At 34.1% G+C, this 23,307-nt stretch overlaps 1 protein-coding gene and 2 pseudogenes across 1 annotated transcript; 2 read left to right on the top strand and 1 right to left on the bottom strand.

Moving 5' to 3' along the window:
- The first annotated feature begins 4,824 nt into the window (after window positions 1-4,824).
- LOC149146713 (phospholipase A1-Igamma1, chloroplastic pseudogene) lies at window positions 4,825-5,307 on the top strand (annotated as a pseudogene).
- Window positions 5,308-5,310: 3 nt separating this feature from the next.
- LOC149146712 (phospholipase A1-Igamma2, chloroplastic pseudogene) lies at window positions 5,311-5,634 on the top strand (annotated as a pseudogene).
- Window positions 5,635-10,730: 5,096 nt separating this feature from the next.
- On the bottom strand, window positions 10,731-11,611 carry LOC149146711 (glutamate receptor 3.2-like). Its single transcript, XM_089450026.1, has 2 exons — window positions 11,524-11,611; window positions 10,731-11,411 (listed from the first exon to the last, which is right to left on the bottom strand). Exon 2 carries the CDS (start codon window positions 11,376-11,378, stop codon window positions 10,761-10,763), a length of 618 nt encoding a protein of 205 aa, XP_089306152.1. The 5' UTR covers window positions 11,379-11,411; window positions 11,524-11,611; the 3' UTR covers window positions 10,731-10,760.
- Between the last annotated feature and the right edge of the window lie 11,696 nt (window positions 11,612-23,307).

Raw genomic sequence — 23,307 nt, 5'->3', positions numbered from 1 at the left:
CTTTACTCTTCTTCCCCTTGGACTTTGAACGCGAATCGCTGCGCTTACCAGAGCATCTTTCTCTAGAACGACCTCTACCCATCATTGCCTCTGATGTAGAGGTGTCAGCATTCAACCGCTTCCTGGTCTCCTCGGACAACAAAGCTCTGACGACATCATCAAATTCAATGGTTTCGGATGAACGAAGACTTATAGACGTGACAAAATGATCCCACGACTCAGGCAACAAGCACAATAAAGTTATGGCTTTATCCTCGGCTTCAATTTTTACTTCTATGCTTTCTAATTGCACCATTAAAGTATTAAAAACATTCAAATGGTCAATAATGGAAGTACCTTCCTTCATTCGCAGACTGTATAGCTGCCGCTTCAGGAGAATCCGATTTGTCAAGGATTTCGTCATATACAGCTTCTCCAACTTCGTCCACAAACCAGATGCAGTCTTCTCTGACACGATGTTAAATAAAACATCATCAGCCAAACACAACCGAATTCCGCTCAAGGCTCTTCCATCCAATTCATTCCACTCATCATCTGTCACGGGGTAAGGCAGTTTGGATCTACCCAACAACGCCTTTGCCACGCCCTGTTGTACCAGGAGATCATGCATCTTTACCTTCCAGATCTCGAAATTATTTTTGCCGTTAAATTTCTCGATTTCAAATCGGGCACTCTGAGTTTTCGCCATCTCGTCTAAAACAAAGAATCTCCAATTTCAATTTTAAAAAAAAATTGAATCTCAATAAATGCCTATGCCTCAGTTTACCTTCGCCTTTATTAAAAAAAAACAACCCCCTTTGCTTTGCTGTTTAAATCTCAGATTTCAATTTAAAAAACAAATGGCGCTTGTTGATGACCACAAGAACCGCGCCTTTTAAAAAACGCTGTAAGTGTTGACAAAATGGCGCGAGTATACCTTGAAAATACGCGCTGAGTAGCAAATTAGCGCATTGGCGCACTTAATTGGATAGGATCCGCGCCATTTCAAATGGTTGGCGTGACTGTTATTAACAAATCCCACGCCAATTCGCAGCACACGCTGTTCTGCACTCGCGGGGTTATATATGACATACATATAAATCGCAGCTTATATATTTATCCACAACGCGGTGTTTAAATATATGTATCCCACGCAACAATGCTTAAGATATCCACGCAGGCTCCACGTGGTGTTTAATTCACGCTATTGCAGCGAGTTACTCCACTGTTTAATGCTTCCACACCAGGCTAAAAAATAAATTTTCAATATACTTCAAGCAAAATTCGAAGTTCCATTTATTAGATCACTACCCACTGAAATGAACGCATGGCATAAATTTATTCCTTGGAACCTGGAATCATTCGGTCCTCTGATCAATCAATGGCCCGCCGAGCCAGCTCTATCCTCTATGTCACAACATCATTTCATGCATCCTTCTCATACATGGCATCCATGTATAAAGCCCATGCCATAGATATCACATCATTTCGGATCAGATGTTTGACACTTGTGTGATAACGTGAGTCTGATTCAATACTTAACGATCAAATGATTAATGTTAATACCATTTGTTGGAGCCAAGATGCACAACAGGTAAAATCATATACACAACAAATTTTTATATATATATATCACGTGGTTTTTTATATACATTCAGCCAGCGCAATTTAAGAAAAAACAATAAAATGTAATCCCAGGCACGTTTTGGTTAATGCTCAAAGCACCAACAGCAGTGCGCTCCTGCGCTGTCACATAACATGAAAACCTCTACACAGCAATGTACAGGCACCGCCAGCACCCTCACGCATTCACCCGCAGGTATACAGCTTCTCATGGCATCAATCACCCTGATATGCACCTCCAACATGCTCTGATACCAATTGTTGGAGCATACAGCTAAACCAAAGACAAACAACAGCAGATCACATCATAAAAGAGACACAGGGTTTAACGTGGTTCACCCAACCATTCTGGGCTACGTCCACCAAACATAGGCATCGACAATCTTTATTAATCAAACAGGGGATTACATAATTAATCAAATCCTCACAAACTCTCACCCCAAACTATCCGTATGGATACCTATTTTATAGCAAGGAGAATCTAACTGCCTCTCACATCAAAGATGCATTACTTCTCTCCCAACAACCTGGAGCTAATCTAGCAACAAATTTCTATTGTTGTCACACACTAAGATTTTTGTCTATTTTATTTAAAACAGAAAATCTCAACAGACATAAATAATACATTCATACATTCCACGTGGGTACCTGAGCGTAGAGGATCACGAGAATGGTGTACCGTACATTCCTTTTGGAAGAGAAATATTCTCTTATAAGAATATAAGAATTTAATTATTATAATTAATCCATACGTGAATCAAATTTATTCATATTTTATTGATAATGGTTTCTAGATATGTAATGTTTACTCTAGTATAGGGTTTTTTTTTTCACCGGTGCAATATTGTTTTTTGAAAAATGTAAGCCGAGTATAGATTTTATTTTTAACAATGTATGCTTTAAAAACCAAAAGATATTTAGCATTACACAAAGAAAACCAGATTCAAACTAAAACATTAGAATGTCATTTTATATTTGTAATACGGCCGATACTGCCTTTAGCCCTATTTTAATGAAATGTTTATTTCAAGTACGAAAGATTAATTTTAATAAGTATTAAAAGAACTTTTGCATTATGTTTATGAAATTTTTATTTGAATAATTAAATTTAATTGATCAATTAATTGAATTGGAATGGAATTTTCGAATAGAACATGGAGAATATATGAAAGACAACATAGTATGTGTAGGTACCAGAAAAATCAAATCTTATGCATGTGGTGTTGGGTGATTATTAATTTGTAAAGGTTAAATTAATTTATAATGTATTAATTTATGAAAGCATAGTTTGGTTTACTTTTTATTAGAATTAAACTATTTCATGAATTTTAAGGGTTAAAAGAGATTTTAGTGGTAAAGTGTAAAAACTCAAAAAGTAAAATAATTATTTTATGAAATTTCTCCATATTATACTATTATTTGTAAAAAAAAAATTAGAAAATTATTATTTTGGAGATGGAGAATTCGATCCCAAACATAATCTTAAAAAGTAATCAAGTCGAAAATGGTTGTACCTTAGTTGATGAAAACATTAAAAAGAAGTCAGCCTTACTCCTATATTTTGGCGAGGAGCTTTAAAGTACAAAATTGTATCATCCTCAATGTGAATCTTTGATTTCTGATAACATTATTTGTTTTTTAATATATAATAATAGAATCACACACCCATCACATGTTTTATTTATATACAGGATGATTAACCCCTTCCTAGGCTCTTTAATTGAAATGATTACATTATTGTTTATATAATATGTTCACCTCTCCCTTGTTATTATATTAATATCTTATTTGTTTAATTATTATTTATTAAAGTTGGATGGAACAACTTAGTAATAAATTAGTGAATTGATATTTTTTATCATGTCTTCTCTTTTCTATATGGTTTTCAAGAAAATTCAGTGGTTTTTTCTTAAGTGAGTTTGGTTTTCTTATATTGATTTAGTTCATTAACATCAAATAGTTTGCTTAATTTAAATGACTTATCTAATATTAAAAAAGTCATTTACTATAATACATTTCCTAAATTAGATTATTAAATTTGTTCTAAATTAAATGATATATGTTATATATTAATTTCAAAAAATTCAATATGTTTTTTAGACATTTTTCCTTTTATGTTCTTATTTATAATCCAAAAAATTTAATATAAAAACTTCAATTTTTTAAAATAAATTCCATTTATAAAAGAATCTGTTTTTAAAAATATTTTTAAAATACAAAAATTCTATACTAAAGCAATATTTAATTTCATTTATTTTTATTTGATTTTAAATCTCCTCTAATTCTTTATTTAAACTCTTTTTTTATTTTTATTTTTAATTTAATTTTAATTTATTTTAGTTATAATTATTTTTCTTCTTTCTAATTTTTTATTCTATAATGTTTAAATTTTGTGTAATTTCTAATTTTTTATTCTATAATGTTTAAATTTTGTGTAATTCTCCTCTAGATTAAGATGCCGGACCATAAACATGAATCAAGGAATCTTAATTTAAATTTTATTTAGAAAATAATAAATATATTTCAGCCAAATTATAGGAGAATCTATTTTCCATGAAATTAAGCATGTTAAAGCTCTTTGAAATCGAAGATTTTCATTCCTTATCTAAAAATTTAGATAATATTATAATTAAATATAAAAAAAAAAAAGCTAAAAAATTTAAAAGACGATATTTATAAAATTTTCACAATATTTATAAATAATGTAATGTAATAGAGATATTTGGTTTTAAAAAGTTTTTATAATTTTAATTTAATTATTATTATTAAAAATATTAATTGAAATATAATTACTTAAATTTTATAGAATATTTACCCCGTAAGGTGTTTCTCTCTGAAATGAACTCTCCAAATTGTTGTCGTGTCAAAATATGTGCCATTCGATTTGGTTGTTAGACGATCGGGTAATCATTAACCGTTGATTTGAATTGAGCAATGCCAGGTGCGACGCTCCATACGAACCGTCAACCGTCTTTCAACAAGATGTTCCACAAGGTGGGGCTGGACAACACGGGTTACAACATCACCAAGTATCTCTACGCCATGTTGGAGATTCACCTCCCTAAATGGTTCGGTCGCCGATCTTCCATGGACGACAATACATGGAGCAGGGACTCCAACTAGATTGGATACGTTGTGGTGAGCACAGATGAGAAGGTGAGCCGCTTGGGCAGGGGAGACATCGTGGTGGTGTGGAGGGGGACTGTGACGCAGCTCGAGTGGATGGAGGATTTTCAAGATATTCTCCATCCCTTGGGAGAGGTAGGCAGCCTGCACGAGAATTCATCAGTGAAGGTGGAGCGAGGGTTTCTGAGCATATATACCTCAAAGGACCACAACACGGGATACAACAAGCTTAGCGCGTCTGAGCAGGCAATGAAGGAGCTCGGTCGCCTGGTGGATGTGTATACGCAGAAAGGAGAAGACGTGAGTATCACCATGACCGGCCATAGCCTTGGCGGTGCCCTCACTCTACTCAACGCTTACGAGGTCGCAGCGAAGGGCCTCAATTCGCTGAAAACCGATCCCGACAGGAACGTCCCTGTGACTGTGTTCTCTTTCGGAGCTCCGAGAGTGGGAAACTGGGCTTTCAAAGACAGATTGGAGGCTATGGGGGTTAAGGTTCTGCACATGGCGAGTGAACAGGACATGGTTCCCAAGATGCCCGGGATCATCTTCAACGAAGGGATGGAAAAATACGAGTGACTGATGAAGCCGTTGCTTGTCCGTTTCCCCTGGACATACGCTCACGTTGGAGTGGAAATCAAGTTGGATCATGGACGTTCGCCTTCTCTGAAACCAAATCTCGACCCTGCAGATTATCACAACCTGGAGGGATATCTTCATTTGTTGGATGGGTACGAGAGCTGGTGCGCCCCATTCCGATCAGGCGATGCTAAACGAGACGTGGCGTTGGTGAACAAGGCTTCCGACATGCTGAGGCCGGAGTTAATGGTGGCGGGGAACTGGTATCAATTGGAGAACAAGGGCCTCGTCTACAACTCGTATGGAAGATGGGTGCAACCTGAATGAGAAGTTGAGGATATCCCATCTCCTAACCACATACTAGTGCAAGAGTCTCTGGGTTTCGAGGTTCCAATATAGTGAATGTGTACAGATCAATGTGTGAAAGTAATGCATTTTCGCTATTTTTTATATATAAAAAGAGCATCTTAGTTTTTAGGAATACATTTTTCGAGACTCTGACTAACAAGGCATGTTGGAACTAAAAAGCGAAACAAATTCCAATCATTTACAGTCTGTCAATATGGTCTTTCAAAAGAAAATATAGCTGTTACAAACATGAACAGTGCTACTAAAGAGCATATTAACTCTCAAATATTCAAAGAAAAATTTAGAAAATATGAATGCCGCAGCATATTAACTTTCGAATATTCAAAATCTAAATTTTGAAAAATTTAGAAAATATGAAAGCTGCCGGAGTATACCCTGCTGTCTTGTATATATGAAGCTTAGGAGATGACTCCACGTGTTTCAATCACACCTTTTTTGGAAAGCATATCTGTAATATGGTTTTGCAATGTGTGTAAAGCATATCTGTAATATGGTTTTCGTTTCAGGAAAATATGTGCAAATGAGATGTGCTGAAAGGTAAATTTTATGGATTAATACGTTTCATCCCGTATGACATCCCCAAATACCTAAATATCTTTGATGTTGAGCCACTGAAACAAGTATAAAAAACCCCAGATGCAATCATTTTTGCCGAGTTATTAGTACCCTACCACCTTAAAAACATGTTTATGTTGTATATATGGCCGTAGTACCAGCTAAGATATGTCAAAATAATAATATGGTATAAAAACTCTTATAAAGGTTCATAGTTGTGTGTATGAAAGATATATAATTTATCAGTTCTATTGAACATATAAAAACCAGTCACAAAGTTTATAATATAGAGAAAATAAGATTGTCCTCCTGATAATCCGCAATCAAAGAAAAAGCATGTAAATTGCTTTGAAGAAAAACTGACTTTATTAAATTCTTTGAAGAAAAACTGATTTTATTACATTGTTCCAAGTATTGTTGATCCTTTTGTTTAAATAGCCTTGTTGTGCCTTTGTCCATTTGAATTGGATACGGAGGAATTGTTTGGATGGCCAAAAGTGGTCAGAATCTGGGCAAAATAATTTCAAAAAATCTTGTAGATGCAGTGTTTGAATTTTATTTTTGTTAAAATTGGCAACCAGGGCAAAACTTCATATGGGTCATCTTATTCATGGAACAATGTAAACTTTGAAACGGGAACTATAAACTCAAAACGAGAACTCTGGCCCAAAAACCCCAAAAAAACCACAAAAACAGTGCTCAAAACGAAAAGTGTGTATACTGGAACGATGTTTTTTTTTTTTAGGTGTCAATTTTGCGGCTGTTTTAAAAATGGCAGTGACTACGAAATTTTCTACGAAATTTTCCTGCAAAATATAGCTTCAGAAAAAAAGTGTTGATACTGGAATAATGATTTTTTTTTTAGGTGTCAATTTTGCGGCTGTTTTAAAAATGGCAGTGACTACGAAATTTTCTACGAAATTTTCCTGCAAAATATAGCTTCAGAACGAAAGTGTTGATACTGGAATCGACCCGCCGCCGGTCCGGTGGGGTGGGGCGGCCCGGGGGTGCCGCCGCGTGGAATTGGTAATGTGGATCGTCATTTGATGCGTGGAATTGGTAAAACCCAAGCTGCCCGTCAATGGAGAATGTCTGCGTCTTTTCACTTTGCCGAGTCTCTCTGTCGCGTACTGTCTCTCTATCCGTTGTATCGCACATACAAGCTGACGTCCACCCTCGAAACCTGTAGTCGGGGATGCGAGGGCAACCTAACGTCACCTTAAAATTTTCATCAAAACCATAATGCTAACTATATATAATTGGAGTACAGACAAACTAATAGAGCTCGACCAAATATAGATATCGTTGCTCAAACATTCACATAATAAATAACAAATTTAATATATACAATTAATTTTTCAAAAACATGCTACTTGGACCATTGCTGACCTAAGAGGCATCCTTCACAGTATCATATAATAAAATACAATATATTACAATAGTCTTTAAGAGTCCATGAAGTGTAATATGGTCTTGAAATACACTATACATGTGAGGACTTCCAACCAAAGGGCGTATGCATCACTAAAGAACTTATCCAATCCTAATATTTGTATTGTTCCAAAGCATAAGGGTTCAATGAATATGCACGGTTGTTTTTTAACTAAGCGCAATCATATCTATGAGAATCCTCCTATTTGAATTCTCTCATGCATCCCCCTAGCAACTTCCCCTGAATCCTTCTTCTTATTCCAAGAATGGAGGTGAGACACCTCTTTAGTCTTCCTAGTCAGAATTTGCCTCCAAAATTTCTTAGGAGCTAGCTTAGAGAGGTGTAAGAGATTCCCTTGTCTTTGACGAATGTATTGCCTCTTTTTCCTTTTAGTTAGAGCTTTATATATTTTTATCTTGTCCATTTTAAGAGATTCATCAACAACTTCCTTAATTGCTCTCCTCGCACTTTTACACTCTTTGTCATACCATGGATTGGTTTTGCTATTTCTTTTATTATTTGATATAGGAAAATAATTTGCAAAATTTGATAACTAATTCTCTAAATCCCTTTCCAAGACTAACACTTGAAAAGTCAATTAGGTAACAAACATGCTATTAGATAGAACTATTTGTTTCTTTATTTCACCAAACCAAATTGAAAAAATAATTTTATAAATTAAAAATCAATAATACAATCTTAGAAGCAGTTTAAATCTATTATTATAATCATGATGTGAAATTGAATAGCTAGATTCTTAGCACATCTAATATTCTCTTTTATTCTGCTATCAATGATATCATATTTTCCAACGTTTGATACATTGTGCAAGGCCTATCTATATAAAAGGATCATGAAATACAAAAAATGGAGAACCTTTTCCCACGAGCATGTGTGTGCTCGACACAATAGTACTTGCAACAACCATGGTTTGGAATCACATTATTATAAACTATGTCTTAGATTCAAATGCATAACTTTGTGGCGAAGGAATTTTCGAGCGAATAGATGATATACATGACAATGGAAACCATGTTTGTGTAGTAAAAGTTATTCTTAATTGGTAACTAGAATATGAGAAAAACACCCATAAGATAGGTTGCCTCAAAAGCACCCATGAAAAATTACCAAAAAAACATTTTTCTGAACCAATTACCAACAAGATGATTTCGAATAAGTAAAGGGTGCACTCAGTAGCTCTATTCCTCACACATGCGATAGAGAGATATAACTTAAGGCAAAAGACTTTTGAAAAAATGGAATCAAGAGGTGTAATGGGATGACAAGCAAATGTTTGCATTTCTCTTATATATATCTATATATATAATCGAGTAGTTTCCAAGCCAACACTATGGAAATTTGTATCTAAACCAATTATTATGGGAATGCGATATCTCAATGTGTATTATCAATATCCCATACCAGAGACGCTGATCATGATAAAAAAATGCTATGGCTGCATATAGGTGTGATGCCGAATATGGTTCGAGTTTGTTGATGGGATTAAATTGGAATAAGAAGACATGTTATGGATTTGAAGTGAAATGGTAGAGACCACGACAAATAATTAAGGCATAGTAAGACGCAATTATATGGGGGTGTCATCTGAACGTAGAAAAAATCAGCGTGGAAATCATCAAAGGCATCATACACCAGGTTGAATGTTGATGTAGCACGAAAGGAAGAGACAGTGCGAACACAGGGCACTATGTCAACATTGTGTCAATGCCAAAGGTGATAAAAGGGTCAGCCATTTACACACAAAGCAATCGCACTATAAATATTTAAAAGGGCCTCTAGAATGTAGCTTTCATTAATCGTGACTATGTGACTTTTGTGAGTCTCATGCAATTCTCCACAGATTGTGACCTACTCTAGGACGTGACTCGACGACTAGCCCAGTAACTGGTAGGTGCACCGTCAGGATACCTTGAAATTTTCATGGGAATGATCTCTGTTCACGCATTTCCATCTCTGTTATAGATATTTTTGATATTGCCAATGCAGTGCCAGCACGCCAAACATTTTTATTACCGAATCAATAATGAATGTACTTTGTAAAAGAGGTGCCATCTCTTATGAGGATCATCAACGATTTAATAACCATGTTGTTCTTATATTGCATATGGCCCTAACTAAAACAATAATGACCATTCTCCGACGATTTACAAGTCATTTTCTGCAACAGACCAAGGTTAAAGTTTTAAAACATTAAAATCCAAAACATTATAATATAAAGCATCACGCCGAATCTTTAATACGGTCATGACCATAAGATATACTCGTAACACATGTCAACGTCCCATACAAAACTTGATATGATAACCCAAAGTTCGGAAACAAGTTCAATTTTTCTATGTAATATATTATATCCAATATATATATATAAACCAAATTTCCTTGAGCAAAATTCATGTACTTTGAAATTTTTGAAATCCTTGCTCATTCTAAAGTTGGGTTGAACCGCGCATAAATAATCTAAATCATTGTCTACAACTCAATTATTCCGCAAAACATTTTTTTAAGGTGATTATAAGTGCTCAATTATTCCGTTTTGATGTTATTGTTTCATGGAATGGAACGTTCGAGGGAATGGCAAGTTCAGGACTAGTTAAATAATGTTAGGGTTTCACGTGACGATAACATTTTAATGATTTAGTCATTTTTTAGAAATTGTGATTGTTTGTAAATAATTTATTGAGAGTTTGAGGATATAATATCAAAGCTAGTGTTTCGGGCATGCGTTTTCAAGTTAGCGATATTATCAAATATAATTTTATATTATAGATATTTTTGAACTAAAATGTTTTGAGGAATAATAAACTAGAGCTCACAAGCGTACGGGTCGATTCCCGGAATCGACCCGCCGCCGGTCGGGCGGCGACAGAGTTGTCCCACTCCTAATTTGACTTGAATTATGATAAATTTTTTCTATTCTTTAATGAGAAGATGTAACTTACAAACCAGTTTTCAAAGTTACAGCTGTGATTATTGAAAGCCAACGAATATTAAACAGTGTCGCATCCAGCACAGACGTGATTAAGCAAAGGGTGTGTTTTGAAGCTCAAATATGATAAGAACCTTAAGATGTTGATCATTAAGATGTTGCCCCCGGCAGCCAAAGGAATGAAGAAGAGCGCGATGACCACGCGGAGGAGGAGGTGTCTTCATAGTCGTCGTCTTCTTCTATGGGATCTCCACCGGTGGTTACACCGCCGCCGCCTTCTATGTGACCACCGCTGTCTTCATCGTCGCTTCGTTCTTCTTCTATGTGACCACCGGTGTTTACGCTCACTGGACTTTCCCACGCCGGCGGAGTAGAAATACTGGTACCAAAATTGGGGGCCTTAGGGAGATTTTCATCACTTTCTCCACTGGTTTCCTTAGAGTTTTCGGATTCCTTTTTCTCGTCCATGTAATTCAGGAAGCTTTTAAAGCGGCTTGAGATTAAATGTTTTGTGGAGGGGAAGTGCTGTTGCTCCTGTGGAAGGCGATGGCGAACATATGTGTAAAGGAGACGGCCCAAATATATGAGCAGACCCATCGCTGAAGCGGAACCCGTAATGAGGAAGAGGCCCCAGAAGCTCTCCATGCTTAGCCTATTCGAATTTTCTTGAGGCCCTCCGCTGCTACAGTCTGTACTGTTGTTGAAATATTTCTTCCGCATTTCCTGACTTTTCGGGCCCTCTGCAACCTCCAACACCGACGTTGACATGTCCGATACGAGCGGAGATCCCTTTGGAAATGCCTGTGAATAAATAAAATCAAAGTCACTGTATGTTTCGAACACCAAAAACGAGTACAATTTTACTAGTCTTAACCCTATAGCAACAAATAAAATGAATGGGATGGAAACATACGAAGCCTAAGCCCCCGGTTCTATATGTGTCGCCAACTATTGTGAATCCCCTTTGTTCAGACAGGAAAATGCAAATATAAGGGATTTCGTCAAATATAATTTTATATTATAGATATTTTTGATCTAAAATGTTTTGCGGAATAATAAACTAGAGCTCACAAGCGTACGGGTCGATTCCCGGAATCGACCCGCCGCCGGTCGGGCGGCGCGGGGGTGGCGCTGCGCAGCGCCACCCCCGCGCCGCCCGACCGGCGGCGGGTCGATTCCGGGAATCGACCCGTACGCTTGTGAGCTCTAGTTTATTATTCAGCAAAACATTTTAGATCAAAAATATCTATAATATAAAATTATATTTGATAATATAATTTTATATTATCAATGGGCCGTTAAGGATGTTAAGGATGGGCCATTGAGTTTCGCCACACTCGCTGCATGGCTCTCGCCACGATGATTGACAAGATCAGAGTACCAAAGATAAGAGGTGCAGGCAGAAGACGCTGAAGCCGCTGAAGCATCGTCTTCTGTTGCGGTCCGGTTGGTAGGTTTGTCATTGCAGAAGGCGGATTCACATGAATGGATGGACTGATAGACTGACAAAAAAATGAGAATAAGATGACTAGGTGAGTTGAGGTAGTTAATGAAAACCGGAAGCAAGAAGCTGCAGCTGACGCCTCCCCTCCTTTGGCCAAGGGTATCGCAACGTGCGTGGAAAGGATGTCCTGTATTTCAACAAGTATTGTTATATTATATTTTGTAATGTGGGATTAGCATTAATATAACAAGTGTAATGCTTTGAACAGTAATTAAAGATTCACCCTACAAGTCTTTGTCTAAACTACTCTCATCACCTCCGTACTAAAACCGTCCTTTTACTTTTTGTCACTTGAAACGCATGGTAAGTGTAAAAGGCATATTAGAAATAAATTTATTATTAATTTTTTCTTGGTTAAATAATAGAAATTTTTTTTGGCTTAGTCTAAATAGTTTATAAATTAGTTTAAAAATAAGAAAATTTTGGTAAGATTATTATTGAATTTAATGAAAGTTTTTTAAAATCTTGGTATCTAAATTTCAGGGTTTAGAAAAACGTGAATCAGACAAGATTATCATAGCTCCCTTGTCCTCGATTCCAGGTGTTCTATCAAGTAAAGATTCTACAAATCAGAAGAAATGCTCAAATGAACACTTGAAGATTCTACAAATCGGAAGAAATGCTCAAATGAACGCTCAGCTGACACCAACGACATCTATTGGTGCATTAATCTTCTATTGACATCTATTGCGGAGATATACCGAAGTGAAGCAATTTGATTGATATATATTATTGGAGGGATGGGTTAATTTCATGTGGGGGGCTATCCATAACTTGGATGATATCACAGCTGAAACGTATTAAAATTGATTAAGGAGTTCAATACTAAATTACATAGACATTCTTAACCATATAAAATTGTTGAAAAAATGAATAAATGATATGTTAACATCCAGGAAACTAAAAATAATAAGAAATATCTGGCCACATTTTCTCGATTGAACAATTCTGCTAGATAATTAAAAAGACAACCCACTGTTAATTAAAATCGTGGTTCTGAATCTAAATTCACCCGTACATTTTTTTATTTCATAATCGTCACAAATAGTAAAATGAATTACCAGAGGGATCAAACTAAATTATAAATTCACATAAACAGTCCACCGTAAATAATCGTCTTAATTCAGGCTTCGAACCATCATCAATATTGACATAAGTCAGTGTCAACGTCCCTTATCATGATATTACTTCAGGCTCACTATCGAACTGTTCAGAGCAATCTTGTAAGTGATCATCTTGAAACTGGAGCCCATCATCTTGAAACTCAACGGCGTCTTGAAACTCGAGCCAACAGACGATGTGACAACAAGTCCAACTGGCATGGATGGAGTGAAATTCCTTGCCATGTATCTGAATGTACTACTCCCAGTCTTTCCGATGCCGAGACGGACGATCTTGCAAAGGAGCTGGTTGGATGCTGATTTTGAAGACCCTTCTGACGAGATTCAAGATCAGTTGAATGGAACAAAAGCTTGGGGAGAGCCATGCAGCGAGTGTGGCGAAACTCAACGGCCCATCCTTAGTTGTGCATAGCATCCTTAACATATTGTACATAGCGCCATTAACATATGGGGTTTAATGGTAAGCTTCGTTGGTTTATAACGTAAGTTTACAGTGACAGTCAATTAAATTTGATATGGACCTGTTGAGATTAAAAAAAAACATAGTGTCAGGATTATTAATTTTCATGTACAACCAATAATATGACTCCAAGGTGCCTTTTGATTAGATAATTGGATACCAATTTCAATTTCATCATTATTTCCCTCTAGTTTGACAGTACCGTGATGCAATGACAACTGCCTTCTGTCGAAAATGTCCTCCAGATGTCGGCAGCCAAGGGAAAAGCTTCCATAACCATGAATCGTAAAAGGGAACACTGAATAGAACCATTATGAGTTACATAATCAGGGAATTTCAGCAATGGGGTTGGAGTTTCACAATATAGCATTAATTTTAGTTGGAAAAGTGGTATCCAACTATTTGTTTTCACTAGTGTATGACACTAATTTAAACATGTTTTAAACAAGTTTTTCCTTTTTATTGTATTTTTAAAATTATAGGGTTATTGTTATAAATACAAATTATATTGTTATTACTCTATATGATATGTATATTGGTAAAATTTAAAGGAAGGATAATAGTTTTTCTCCAAATTACTCCTTTTATATATATATATATATATATCTTAACTTTAAAGATATCATGAAATGAGAGGGATACAGTTCCTCAATTAAACACTTTTTTAAATTTGAAAGTATTTGCTCTCTAAGAAATTTGGTTTCTCTCAGCATATATTAAGCTTGAAATTAAAATGAATCTTTAATTACATTTATAATAAAATATATCTTTTAGAAAATAAAAAATCTAAGTCTTATGCCAAAAAAATTATTAGAATGAATCCCAACTAATGCCATATTAACACTATAAATCAAAATCTTTTCTTTTACTTCAAAACATATAACATTTTCCACAAAAATAACCATTAAAATATACATCAACCAAAAAAATATTTATATAAAAAATAAATACATACCAAACTAAAAAAATTTACACTATCTCATTATTACTCTGCAAACAAATTATAATATCACAACAAATTTACACTATCTCATTATTACTATGTAAACAAATTATAATATCACAACCACCCAAAGTAGTAATTTCTAACCCTCTCCTCGTATATGTTAAAAGGATATAAATAGAAGCCTCTTACGGAAACGTACCACTATTTTATATTCATTTCTTAAATCAATTTTTTATCTTTAGTAAGGTCAGTTTTAAGTATGGATTCATTTAAACTTTTGATTTACGAAAACGGATGAATCAAATTTATTGAATGGAAATATATCAATTCTATGGTTAGAATGAAAAAAATATGCATGTTGGAAAAATTATTTTTAGGATTGTAATCTTCCATTATATTCCACAATTTTTACTTGCTCATATAATTTACTACCATAGAAATAAAAAATAAAAATAAATTCTCCTTCCAGTATAAAGTAGAGTCAAGCTCACATGCTAAAATGTATAAACTTGTAGGCACAAAATAATCAATTCCCTAAGAATAAATGTCCTTGCACATATATTTTGGGTTAATTCCCCATAATCAATCCCCCCTTTAAAAATATTGGTGTCCATAAACTAATGGTATTTGCCAAAACCATTCAAGAAAAGAAACAGTTTTTACAAAGTTCGTAATTGTTTCTTGACATCAACCAATTGGGAGCACATCTTTATAAAAACAAAGTCTTTACAAAATCTTATTGTTACATGCCAACACTCTTGGAAATCATGGTCATTTCATACAATATTTTAGTTACATGTGGTTTATTAGTCGTGGAAAGCACTCTAATAGTGGTTTATCAGCCCAACAAACCTTGATAATTTATCATCCCCCAGCTGATACACGGTGATGTATTGACCAAGGAATCTAGTTAGTAGCTCATGAAAAAATTTGATTTTAATTGTACGAGCAAGTAGATCATCTGATAAGCGAGGGAAGGCTCGTTAGGATTGAGTGACATCATAATCGTGGGGTACAAAACTTTGTGCTAAATAGCCACAACAATATATGTGCAGTCACACGATGCGAATTCATTAGATAAATTATTTTTTATGGTTAGTTTTGGCAAAACAATAATGTTGGTCTTACACATGGTTGATGAATATTAAAGTTTTGTGTATCACATTGTTTAGGTTACTAAATGAGGTTAGATTTAAGTTAATCATTAATTTTTGAAAAAAAAAGTAGTTATTATTATCTTTTTGACATGAAATTCATAAAAAAAACTATTATTTGACCATTTTTAGTTAATATTTTTGTATAAAAATTGTAATTTTGACATGTTAATTCTAGCAAAAAATTATCAAAACGTTTAGTTTTTTGCTTATATTTATGTTAAAAATGGTTATTTTTTATGTCCATTGTTAAAAAATGTTGTTTTTTAGAAACAATTATTTCATGTGGATTGAAAAATTAATTAAGGATGTCTAAATATGTAGATTATCTAAAATTCAAACTATAGACTTTCTAATTTAAAAATGCAAAACAATAAAAACCCCACTAAAAAAAAAAAAAAATTAAGATAGAGAACAAGAAAATATGAATACAATGACAACTTCAAAAACTATCAAATTTAGAAAATAATTTTTTACATTTCACACACTAGAAAATTTAAAGTCAAAAAATAGGTCTTTTAAAAAAAGGGTGTGATGCAGAATACACACTTTTTAAAATCAGGATGAAAATCACTACCATTCACCGAGCCTCACCCACTTAATGCACATGAAAAAAATTAAAGTTCCAAAAAGCATGTTCTTAAAAAAACATGTGTATTCTGCATCAACACTTTTGAAAATCGGGTCATTTTTTTGCCACCTCTACAAAACGGGTAACAGTATCAGTTCCCGTTTCAAAGTTTACATTGTTATGGCTAATAATATTTTTATTAGATTCCTCTCATCAGGAGGTGTAGGATTGATATAAAGATCATCCAATTCCGATAAGTATTCATGGAGATATGAATTTATTTTGACTATGGAATTATTATCAAGTCGACCTACAACTCATGTAGGCTCAGAAGCCCAACAGTCGCATCTATTCACCCACCAACGTTGTGTATAAATATAAGAGGACTTTTCCTCATTTGGACTCACTCATCTCATCACTTCTCTCTCTCTCTCTACTGCGCAGATATGAGTCTCTTCACTACTGCGCTGAAATGGGTCTCTCTCTCTCACACATGTGAAGCTGGAAGTTGTTGAATTTGAAGCTGCAACTGCAGAGGTAAAGATTGACTTGCATGGCCTAGAATATCTTCTCTTTGGAACTGCGCTGTAGGTTCATCTGAACCTCCTTTGAAAGCCGCAACTTTTGGTGGTGGAATGAAGTCAATCCGACGAACATTTTGCAAGATATCGACTGCCCTAGTTTGAAGCCGGAAACTACTGAAACTGAAGCTGCAACTGCAGAACTAAAGATTGACTCGTGTGGCCTAGAAGATCTCCTCATCTGAACTGCGCTGTAGGTTCATCTGAACCTCCTCTGGAAGCCGAAACTTTTGGTGGTGGAATGAAGTCAATCCGACTGTCGGTTTGTGAGATATGGTCTGCCCTAGTTTGATAAAGAAGCCGCTAATGCTGATGCTAATGATCTAGGGTTTTCTACTGCTGATATGAATCAGATTTATTGTACTATTTCTCTCTGCTGAATTATTGAAGATAAAAGAAGATTTGATCAAAGGGTTTCCCCACACATTGTGGGGTTTTTCCCTGGCTAGCCGCCACATCTTGTGTCTCTTGTCTTGGCTTGTTTTCTGTCGATCGTTTAATGTTCTATCTGCACTTTATTTTATGTACATGTGATTGCTAATCGGTGGAATATAATAAAAAAAAGAAGTAAACTGTTATAAGCATAGAACATACCATAACTTAACAATTTTTGATAGTAGAAATAGATTTAGCACCATCAAAAACATCTAGGACACTTAAAATTTTGAAATTTAACAACTATAACTTGGATTTACAAAAATCTTTACCACATGTTTTCTAAATATAACCTAAATTTCCATAACAATCCAGACAATTCCTCAGCTAGTTAAACTATGGCATTTAGATTTGTTCTTACACAATTCATGGATCCTTTGATTCTATGAATGTGAGAAATGCATGAGATTTGAAATCATATTTTGATATATTGATAACAAGGTGTAGTTTCTTATTTCGAATGTTCCATTAATCAATCTATAATAAGTTTGGAATTTCTAGGTGATATTTTTTTCCTTTGCCATTCAGATATTTAGAGAAAATAATTGTGGATAATTGTTTCACACTGTGTCTATATTTACACAGAATAAAAATTGGAGTATGAATTGTTTATAAAAATTCAGCCTCCCATCCATCCTTTTGATGTGTCTCGTCACGCGGCTCTATTTTCAGTTTTACTTTACATATTTATTGCCTAGCATATTTATTTCTTTACATATTTACAGGCGTTTCCCTCTGAAATGAACTCTCCAAACTGTTGTCGTGTCAAAATATGTGCCATTCGATTTGGTTGTTAGACGATCGGGTAATCATTAACCATTGATTTGAATTGAGCAATGCCAGGCGCGACGGTCCATACGAACCGTCAACCGTCTTTCACATGATGCAGGCAACGATAGCAAAACTCGCCATATTTTGTGCTTGCAGGGAGAAAAAGAGAGGCTCAAACTCTTCAAAGCCGACCTTCACCAAGAGGGAAGCTTCCATGCTGCCATTGAGGGTTGTGAGTACGTTTTTCATTTGGCAACTACAATGGATTTCGCCATTGAAGCACAGGTATTTTTTAACAACCACCCGAATGCAAAACTTCCGGAAACAACGAATTTATTACTGGATTTTGACCCCTTTTTTGGATATAAATTTTCCCTTTTAATGTACTTTTTCTTCAGACACAGACGAATGTTATCGAAGCTGAGGTGAATGGTACTCTTGATATTTTAAGGACTTGCAGTCAGGCAAAGTCTGTGAGGCATGTAATTTACACATCATCCATAACTACAGCCTCGCCACTTAATGATGATGGAAAATTGAGGGACCGCCTCGATGAATCTTGCTGGACCCCAATCGATATCATGAGACATGAAAAGCCTATTTTCTGGGTAAGTTCGCTGCTACTACTCACTTCAAAGATTTGTATTAAAAGATCTGTAAGTTTATTTTAACTTCAAATATAATCAATCTAGATTTAGGGTCCAAAAGATCAAATTTATGAGTTGTAAATTTGCATGCTCATAATAGATTTAGAATTAGATAAATCTAATCAATCTGGATTTATTAGGGTTAGGGTGCAGAGGATCAAATTTATGAGTTGTAAAGTTATATGCTCATAATAGATTTAGAATTAGATAAATGTAGACCGGTTTTAAGAAGTGATGAAATCCCAAATAATTTTCATATTCCACTGTAAAATGAGCTTCTTAACACAATCTCTTACCCAACACAATCATTATTTTGACTCGATTGTAAAATGAGCTTCTCAACCATTATTTTGAAATTACTTTGAAATGCAAATCTCTTGATATTTAGAAAAATGTAATTTACATTTTTATCTTGTCAAAACAATAAGGAGTAACGAATCACTTGATTTTAAGATGTATTATGTAGTAAAAACATTAGCAGAGCAAGCAGCTCTTCAATATGGCCCAGAGGATCATGGTATTGAAGTAGTGACGATAGCTCCAGCTATAGTTGCAAGACCTTTTCTTACACCCACACTTCCGGCCAGCATTGAACAAGCGTTGCCATTCGTCACACGTATGGTATGCGTTCATTAGATATTTGATCTTATTTTTGTAAATTTTCATGGCTTGGTGTTTCTCTTATGGATTGTTTTATTTCTTTGAGTTTAGGTTGATTATGGATTCTCTGTATCTCATGGGTATAAGCATAGTTTTGTTTCATATCAATAAGATACATGAAATCTGAAATCAATATAAAAATGTTCATTTCATCTAATCTTATATTAAAGTCGCATCTCTGTATCAATGTTGAACATTTTGATTCTCAGTATCCAATGGGTAAGAGCATAATTTTGAGATCTGCCATTAACAGAAAAATGCCCATTTTTTCTGTTCTTATATTAATGTTCACATCTCTCAGGCAACGCTGAATATTTTGAATGGTTAACGGAGCTTCTTGATATCATGGGTTCCATTTTATTAGTCCACACTGAGGATGCTTGTAATGCTCACATATTCTTGATGGAGCATCCCTCTGGGAGAGGTCGATATATATGTTCTTCTCCACCTCTCACTCTGCAAGAAATGGAGGATTTCTGTGCTAAACGTTATCCACAATTCTCCCTCCCACTCAAGTAATCAATTACTTCATATTTTGTTTAGTTTGTTTATTCCATTTGTAATAGATATTCTCAAAAATTCATTCGCTTATTTGGGAATTTGAATCGCATATTTCATATCAAAGACAATTTTCTTAATGGTGTGCCCTTTCCCTCAAGAAACTTGCTGGACATCGGGTTCACTCACCAGTATGGATTAGCAGAAATTTCAGGTGATAGCATTGAATTTGCAAGGAATATAGGCCCGCTACCCTGAACATGTAAGTGCCAAGGATGTTTGGTTGGTTGACGATGAGATAAATAAAATGGTTGTATTTTGTGGTTTGTATCAAAAACATGTTTCTTAAATGAACCTTAACTTTGAATTTATAGACTATAAAAGGATTATTTTCTTTGAAATATCTTTGGTTTATTAAATTTAAAGGTATGAAAAATATGAATATTTTAATCTAATTTAAAACTAATTATATTATTCTTAATTTAATTAAAATAAATTTAATTAATAATTACATTATTAATATGGAACATCCCAATATTATATTATATGTGAACATGGATTTTTAAAATTTAAAATTTATGTGAATGTGGATTTTTAATGTGATTTTATTTAATATATAATATATATTTGATTATAACCCAAAAAAAAAAATTAAATGTTATTTTTTTAATATATATCATTTAATTTAATTTAATTATTTAATTTAGTATGGAGTAGATTTGTAGGTATTAGATTTTTTAAATGTGAGATGTGTAAGAGTTAAATATGTGAATATTTTATATTTGAGGTTGAGAAATATACTTAACTCACATATAAACATCCTAGTATGAAAAAATGTTGTTATATTTAATATTTTTCTTAATCAAAATAAAACTAATAAAATAAAAAACATAAAACTAATATTATATTTATATTGATAATTAATATAAATCTAATATATCTATATATATATATATATATATATATATATATATATTAGGATTATAATAATAATTTTATACTTTTATTTTCCTTACTCGTAAATAAATTAATATAAAAATAATATGACGTTAAAGGTATTAACTAATCTATTACACTAATATCTTTTCAACTTCTTAATGGGTTACGTATGATGTAACATTATATAAATATATTTTCAATCTTTTAATGGATATTTAGTGTGATTAGATAATCATTGCTAACATGGTATTGTACCCAAGTTAAAGTGGTTGATGTGCTCTTATTATCAGCTGTTAATATTTCTTCCTTAATTTTGTGAATTTGGCTTACTTTCTTTTGGTTGATTTACATTATGGTGTGGTGGTTTTGTTATGCAAGTTTTTAGATATTTCTTTAGTTGTTTTGCTTTGTTTCTATATATGGGAGCTAGCATTTGTCAATGTTAGGCCATATTTTTACTATGCGGAGGGCCTGTGAGTTGGTCATAGATGCACATGCATGCAATTTCCTATAGTTAGGATTTTTTTTTTTTTTTTCCTCCAGTTCCTTAAGCTTCTTTGTTGGATTTCTGTCTAGACAGCTCTCCTCCAATTGTGGATGCTAAGACTACTTCTTTAGAGAAAATGGAGATAGACCTGATGGTATGTTTTATTTTCAATTCAATCAAATTTTAATTTCTGATTTTCCCGATAGATAGGGAGGAGGTCTAAATAACTATATGATGGATTTTTGTTCATGTGCCTCCAGAGAAAGAAGCTAACATTTCAGATATTGACAGTACCATTGTTGCGGCAGACAGAGCCACTACTGAATTTCCAGCAGAAGGAACTTTAAGAGTGCTTCACTTTCTGCATCCAACGTTGCGTAGTAGTTTTTTGAAATATGGGATAAATTGCCTATAACAAGGATGAAGTATATTAGTGTATAAAAGTTTATTGCAGACACTTAAGTAAGAATGCATGTCATTGATGAAGTATTTCGTGTAAATTCTTCTTTGTGATTGTAACAGATGGGAGTCAACAGTGCATTTGAAGGCAAATCTATATCAGTAGATAAAGTAAGAGATCAAGAGAAAAGGGAAGATGGTTCAGAGTACAAAGAAGGGGAGAAGAGCTCTTGTAAGGTCTCCTCATAGAGGGAAGTGTTGTTGAAAGACATATAAAGGTGGAAAACATTAAGGAAGAAAGTCACGTAAAAAGTATACGAGGAAACGATAATGATTCAAGCAAATTATTGCCACAAAAGCAGGAGGTAATCACCAAGACTGATTCAAGAATGCAGAAACAAGAGAAACCTGGTTAGTGAACTTGATCTTTTAGTGACAAGAGATTAATCTGAAAATTCAATTTATGGATTTTGTTTTCTTGCTTGTTTTCCATCTAAAAAACCTCTTCCATTAGTCATGGTCATGTTTTCATACTAATATACATCATCATATTTCTAACTGTCGGGTTCCATCAGATGTTCCATCTCTCGCGGTTTCAGCTTCATGTGCTGTCAGTTGCTCCACCAATGGAGCTGTTGGACCTTCACCCATATCCATGGTTGTAGTAGGGTGGCCTGGAGCCTTATTCAAAGGTGAGAAATCTCTTCAGAGATGACTTATTTCTTTGGCTCACTGTTTCCAATAATCCATCTTTTACAATCTTAGAAATGAACTGTGTATATAACTAAAATCATATGTTATAATGTAAAATAGAGGTCATTTTATGACAAACCAGTCGATCTGATAGTTCCAATAGTGATGAAAAAGTGTCGATCAATTTCCATAACATCATATCGAAAGTTATACTAACCACTTCATAACAATGAATTGCTAATCTAATGGATCAAATAGTGAAAATTGAAATAAATCTAATGGTTGTTATTCCATATTGGAATAGAAGATGTGAGCACATTAACCCAAAGCTCTTGATCTAATAATCCAATGGTGAAAGGTGAAGAAATATCCAAATTCCATAAGAAATCAGAAATTAAGTAAAGTTTAAAAGCAAGTTACACTTTCACTGGATCTGACAGCTCTCATGACCCATGATTGAAGTTCTATATTCATACCATATCGTAACATACATAGAACTTAAAGTCAACTTACACTTTTGATATATTGAAGGGTCAGAGTGAGTTGAGATTGATGGTGAATATTCATATTAGGTTGTAACTTGCAGAGTTTTTAACCATAAGTTACATTCCAGTGAATCTAACAATGAATATCAATAATGGTGATTGAATTTTTAAATGGGTGGAGTTAATAGAATTATAACAAGTGGGTTCCACCCAATATTCCCACTATCTGTTATTAGGTCATTTTAATGGTGGTAATTAATAGAATTTGTACTTACATTTACATTAATGGTTTAAAGTACATCATTTAATTGTGGTAATTAGTATAATTTATTATTAATGGTTTAAA

The sequence above is a fragment of the Pinus tabuliformis genome, chromosome X (genome assembly GCF_031772625.1).
Source record: "Pinus tabuliformis cultivar Carrire ecotype Pingquan chromosome X, CPIR1, whole genome shotgun sequence".
NCBI classification, from domain to species: Eukaryota; Viridiplantae; Streptophyta; class Pinopsida; order Pinales; family Pinaceae; genus Pinus; species Pinus tabuliformis.
Note: the sequence above shows the minus strand (reverse complement) of the source record. Positions and strands in the feature narration are given on the sequence as shown.

What these genes read in the sequence shown, in the direction of transcription:
- LOC149146711 (XM_089450026.1), bottom strand. Translation starts at nt 11,378, where the DNA reads ATGTCAACGTCGGTGTTGGAGGTTGCAGAGGGCCCGAAAAGTCAGGAA.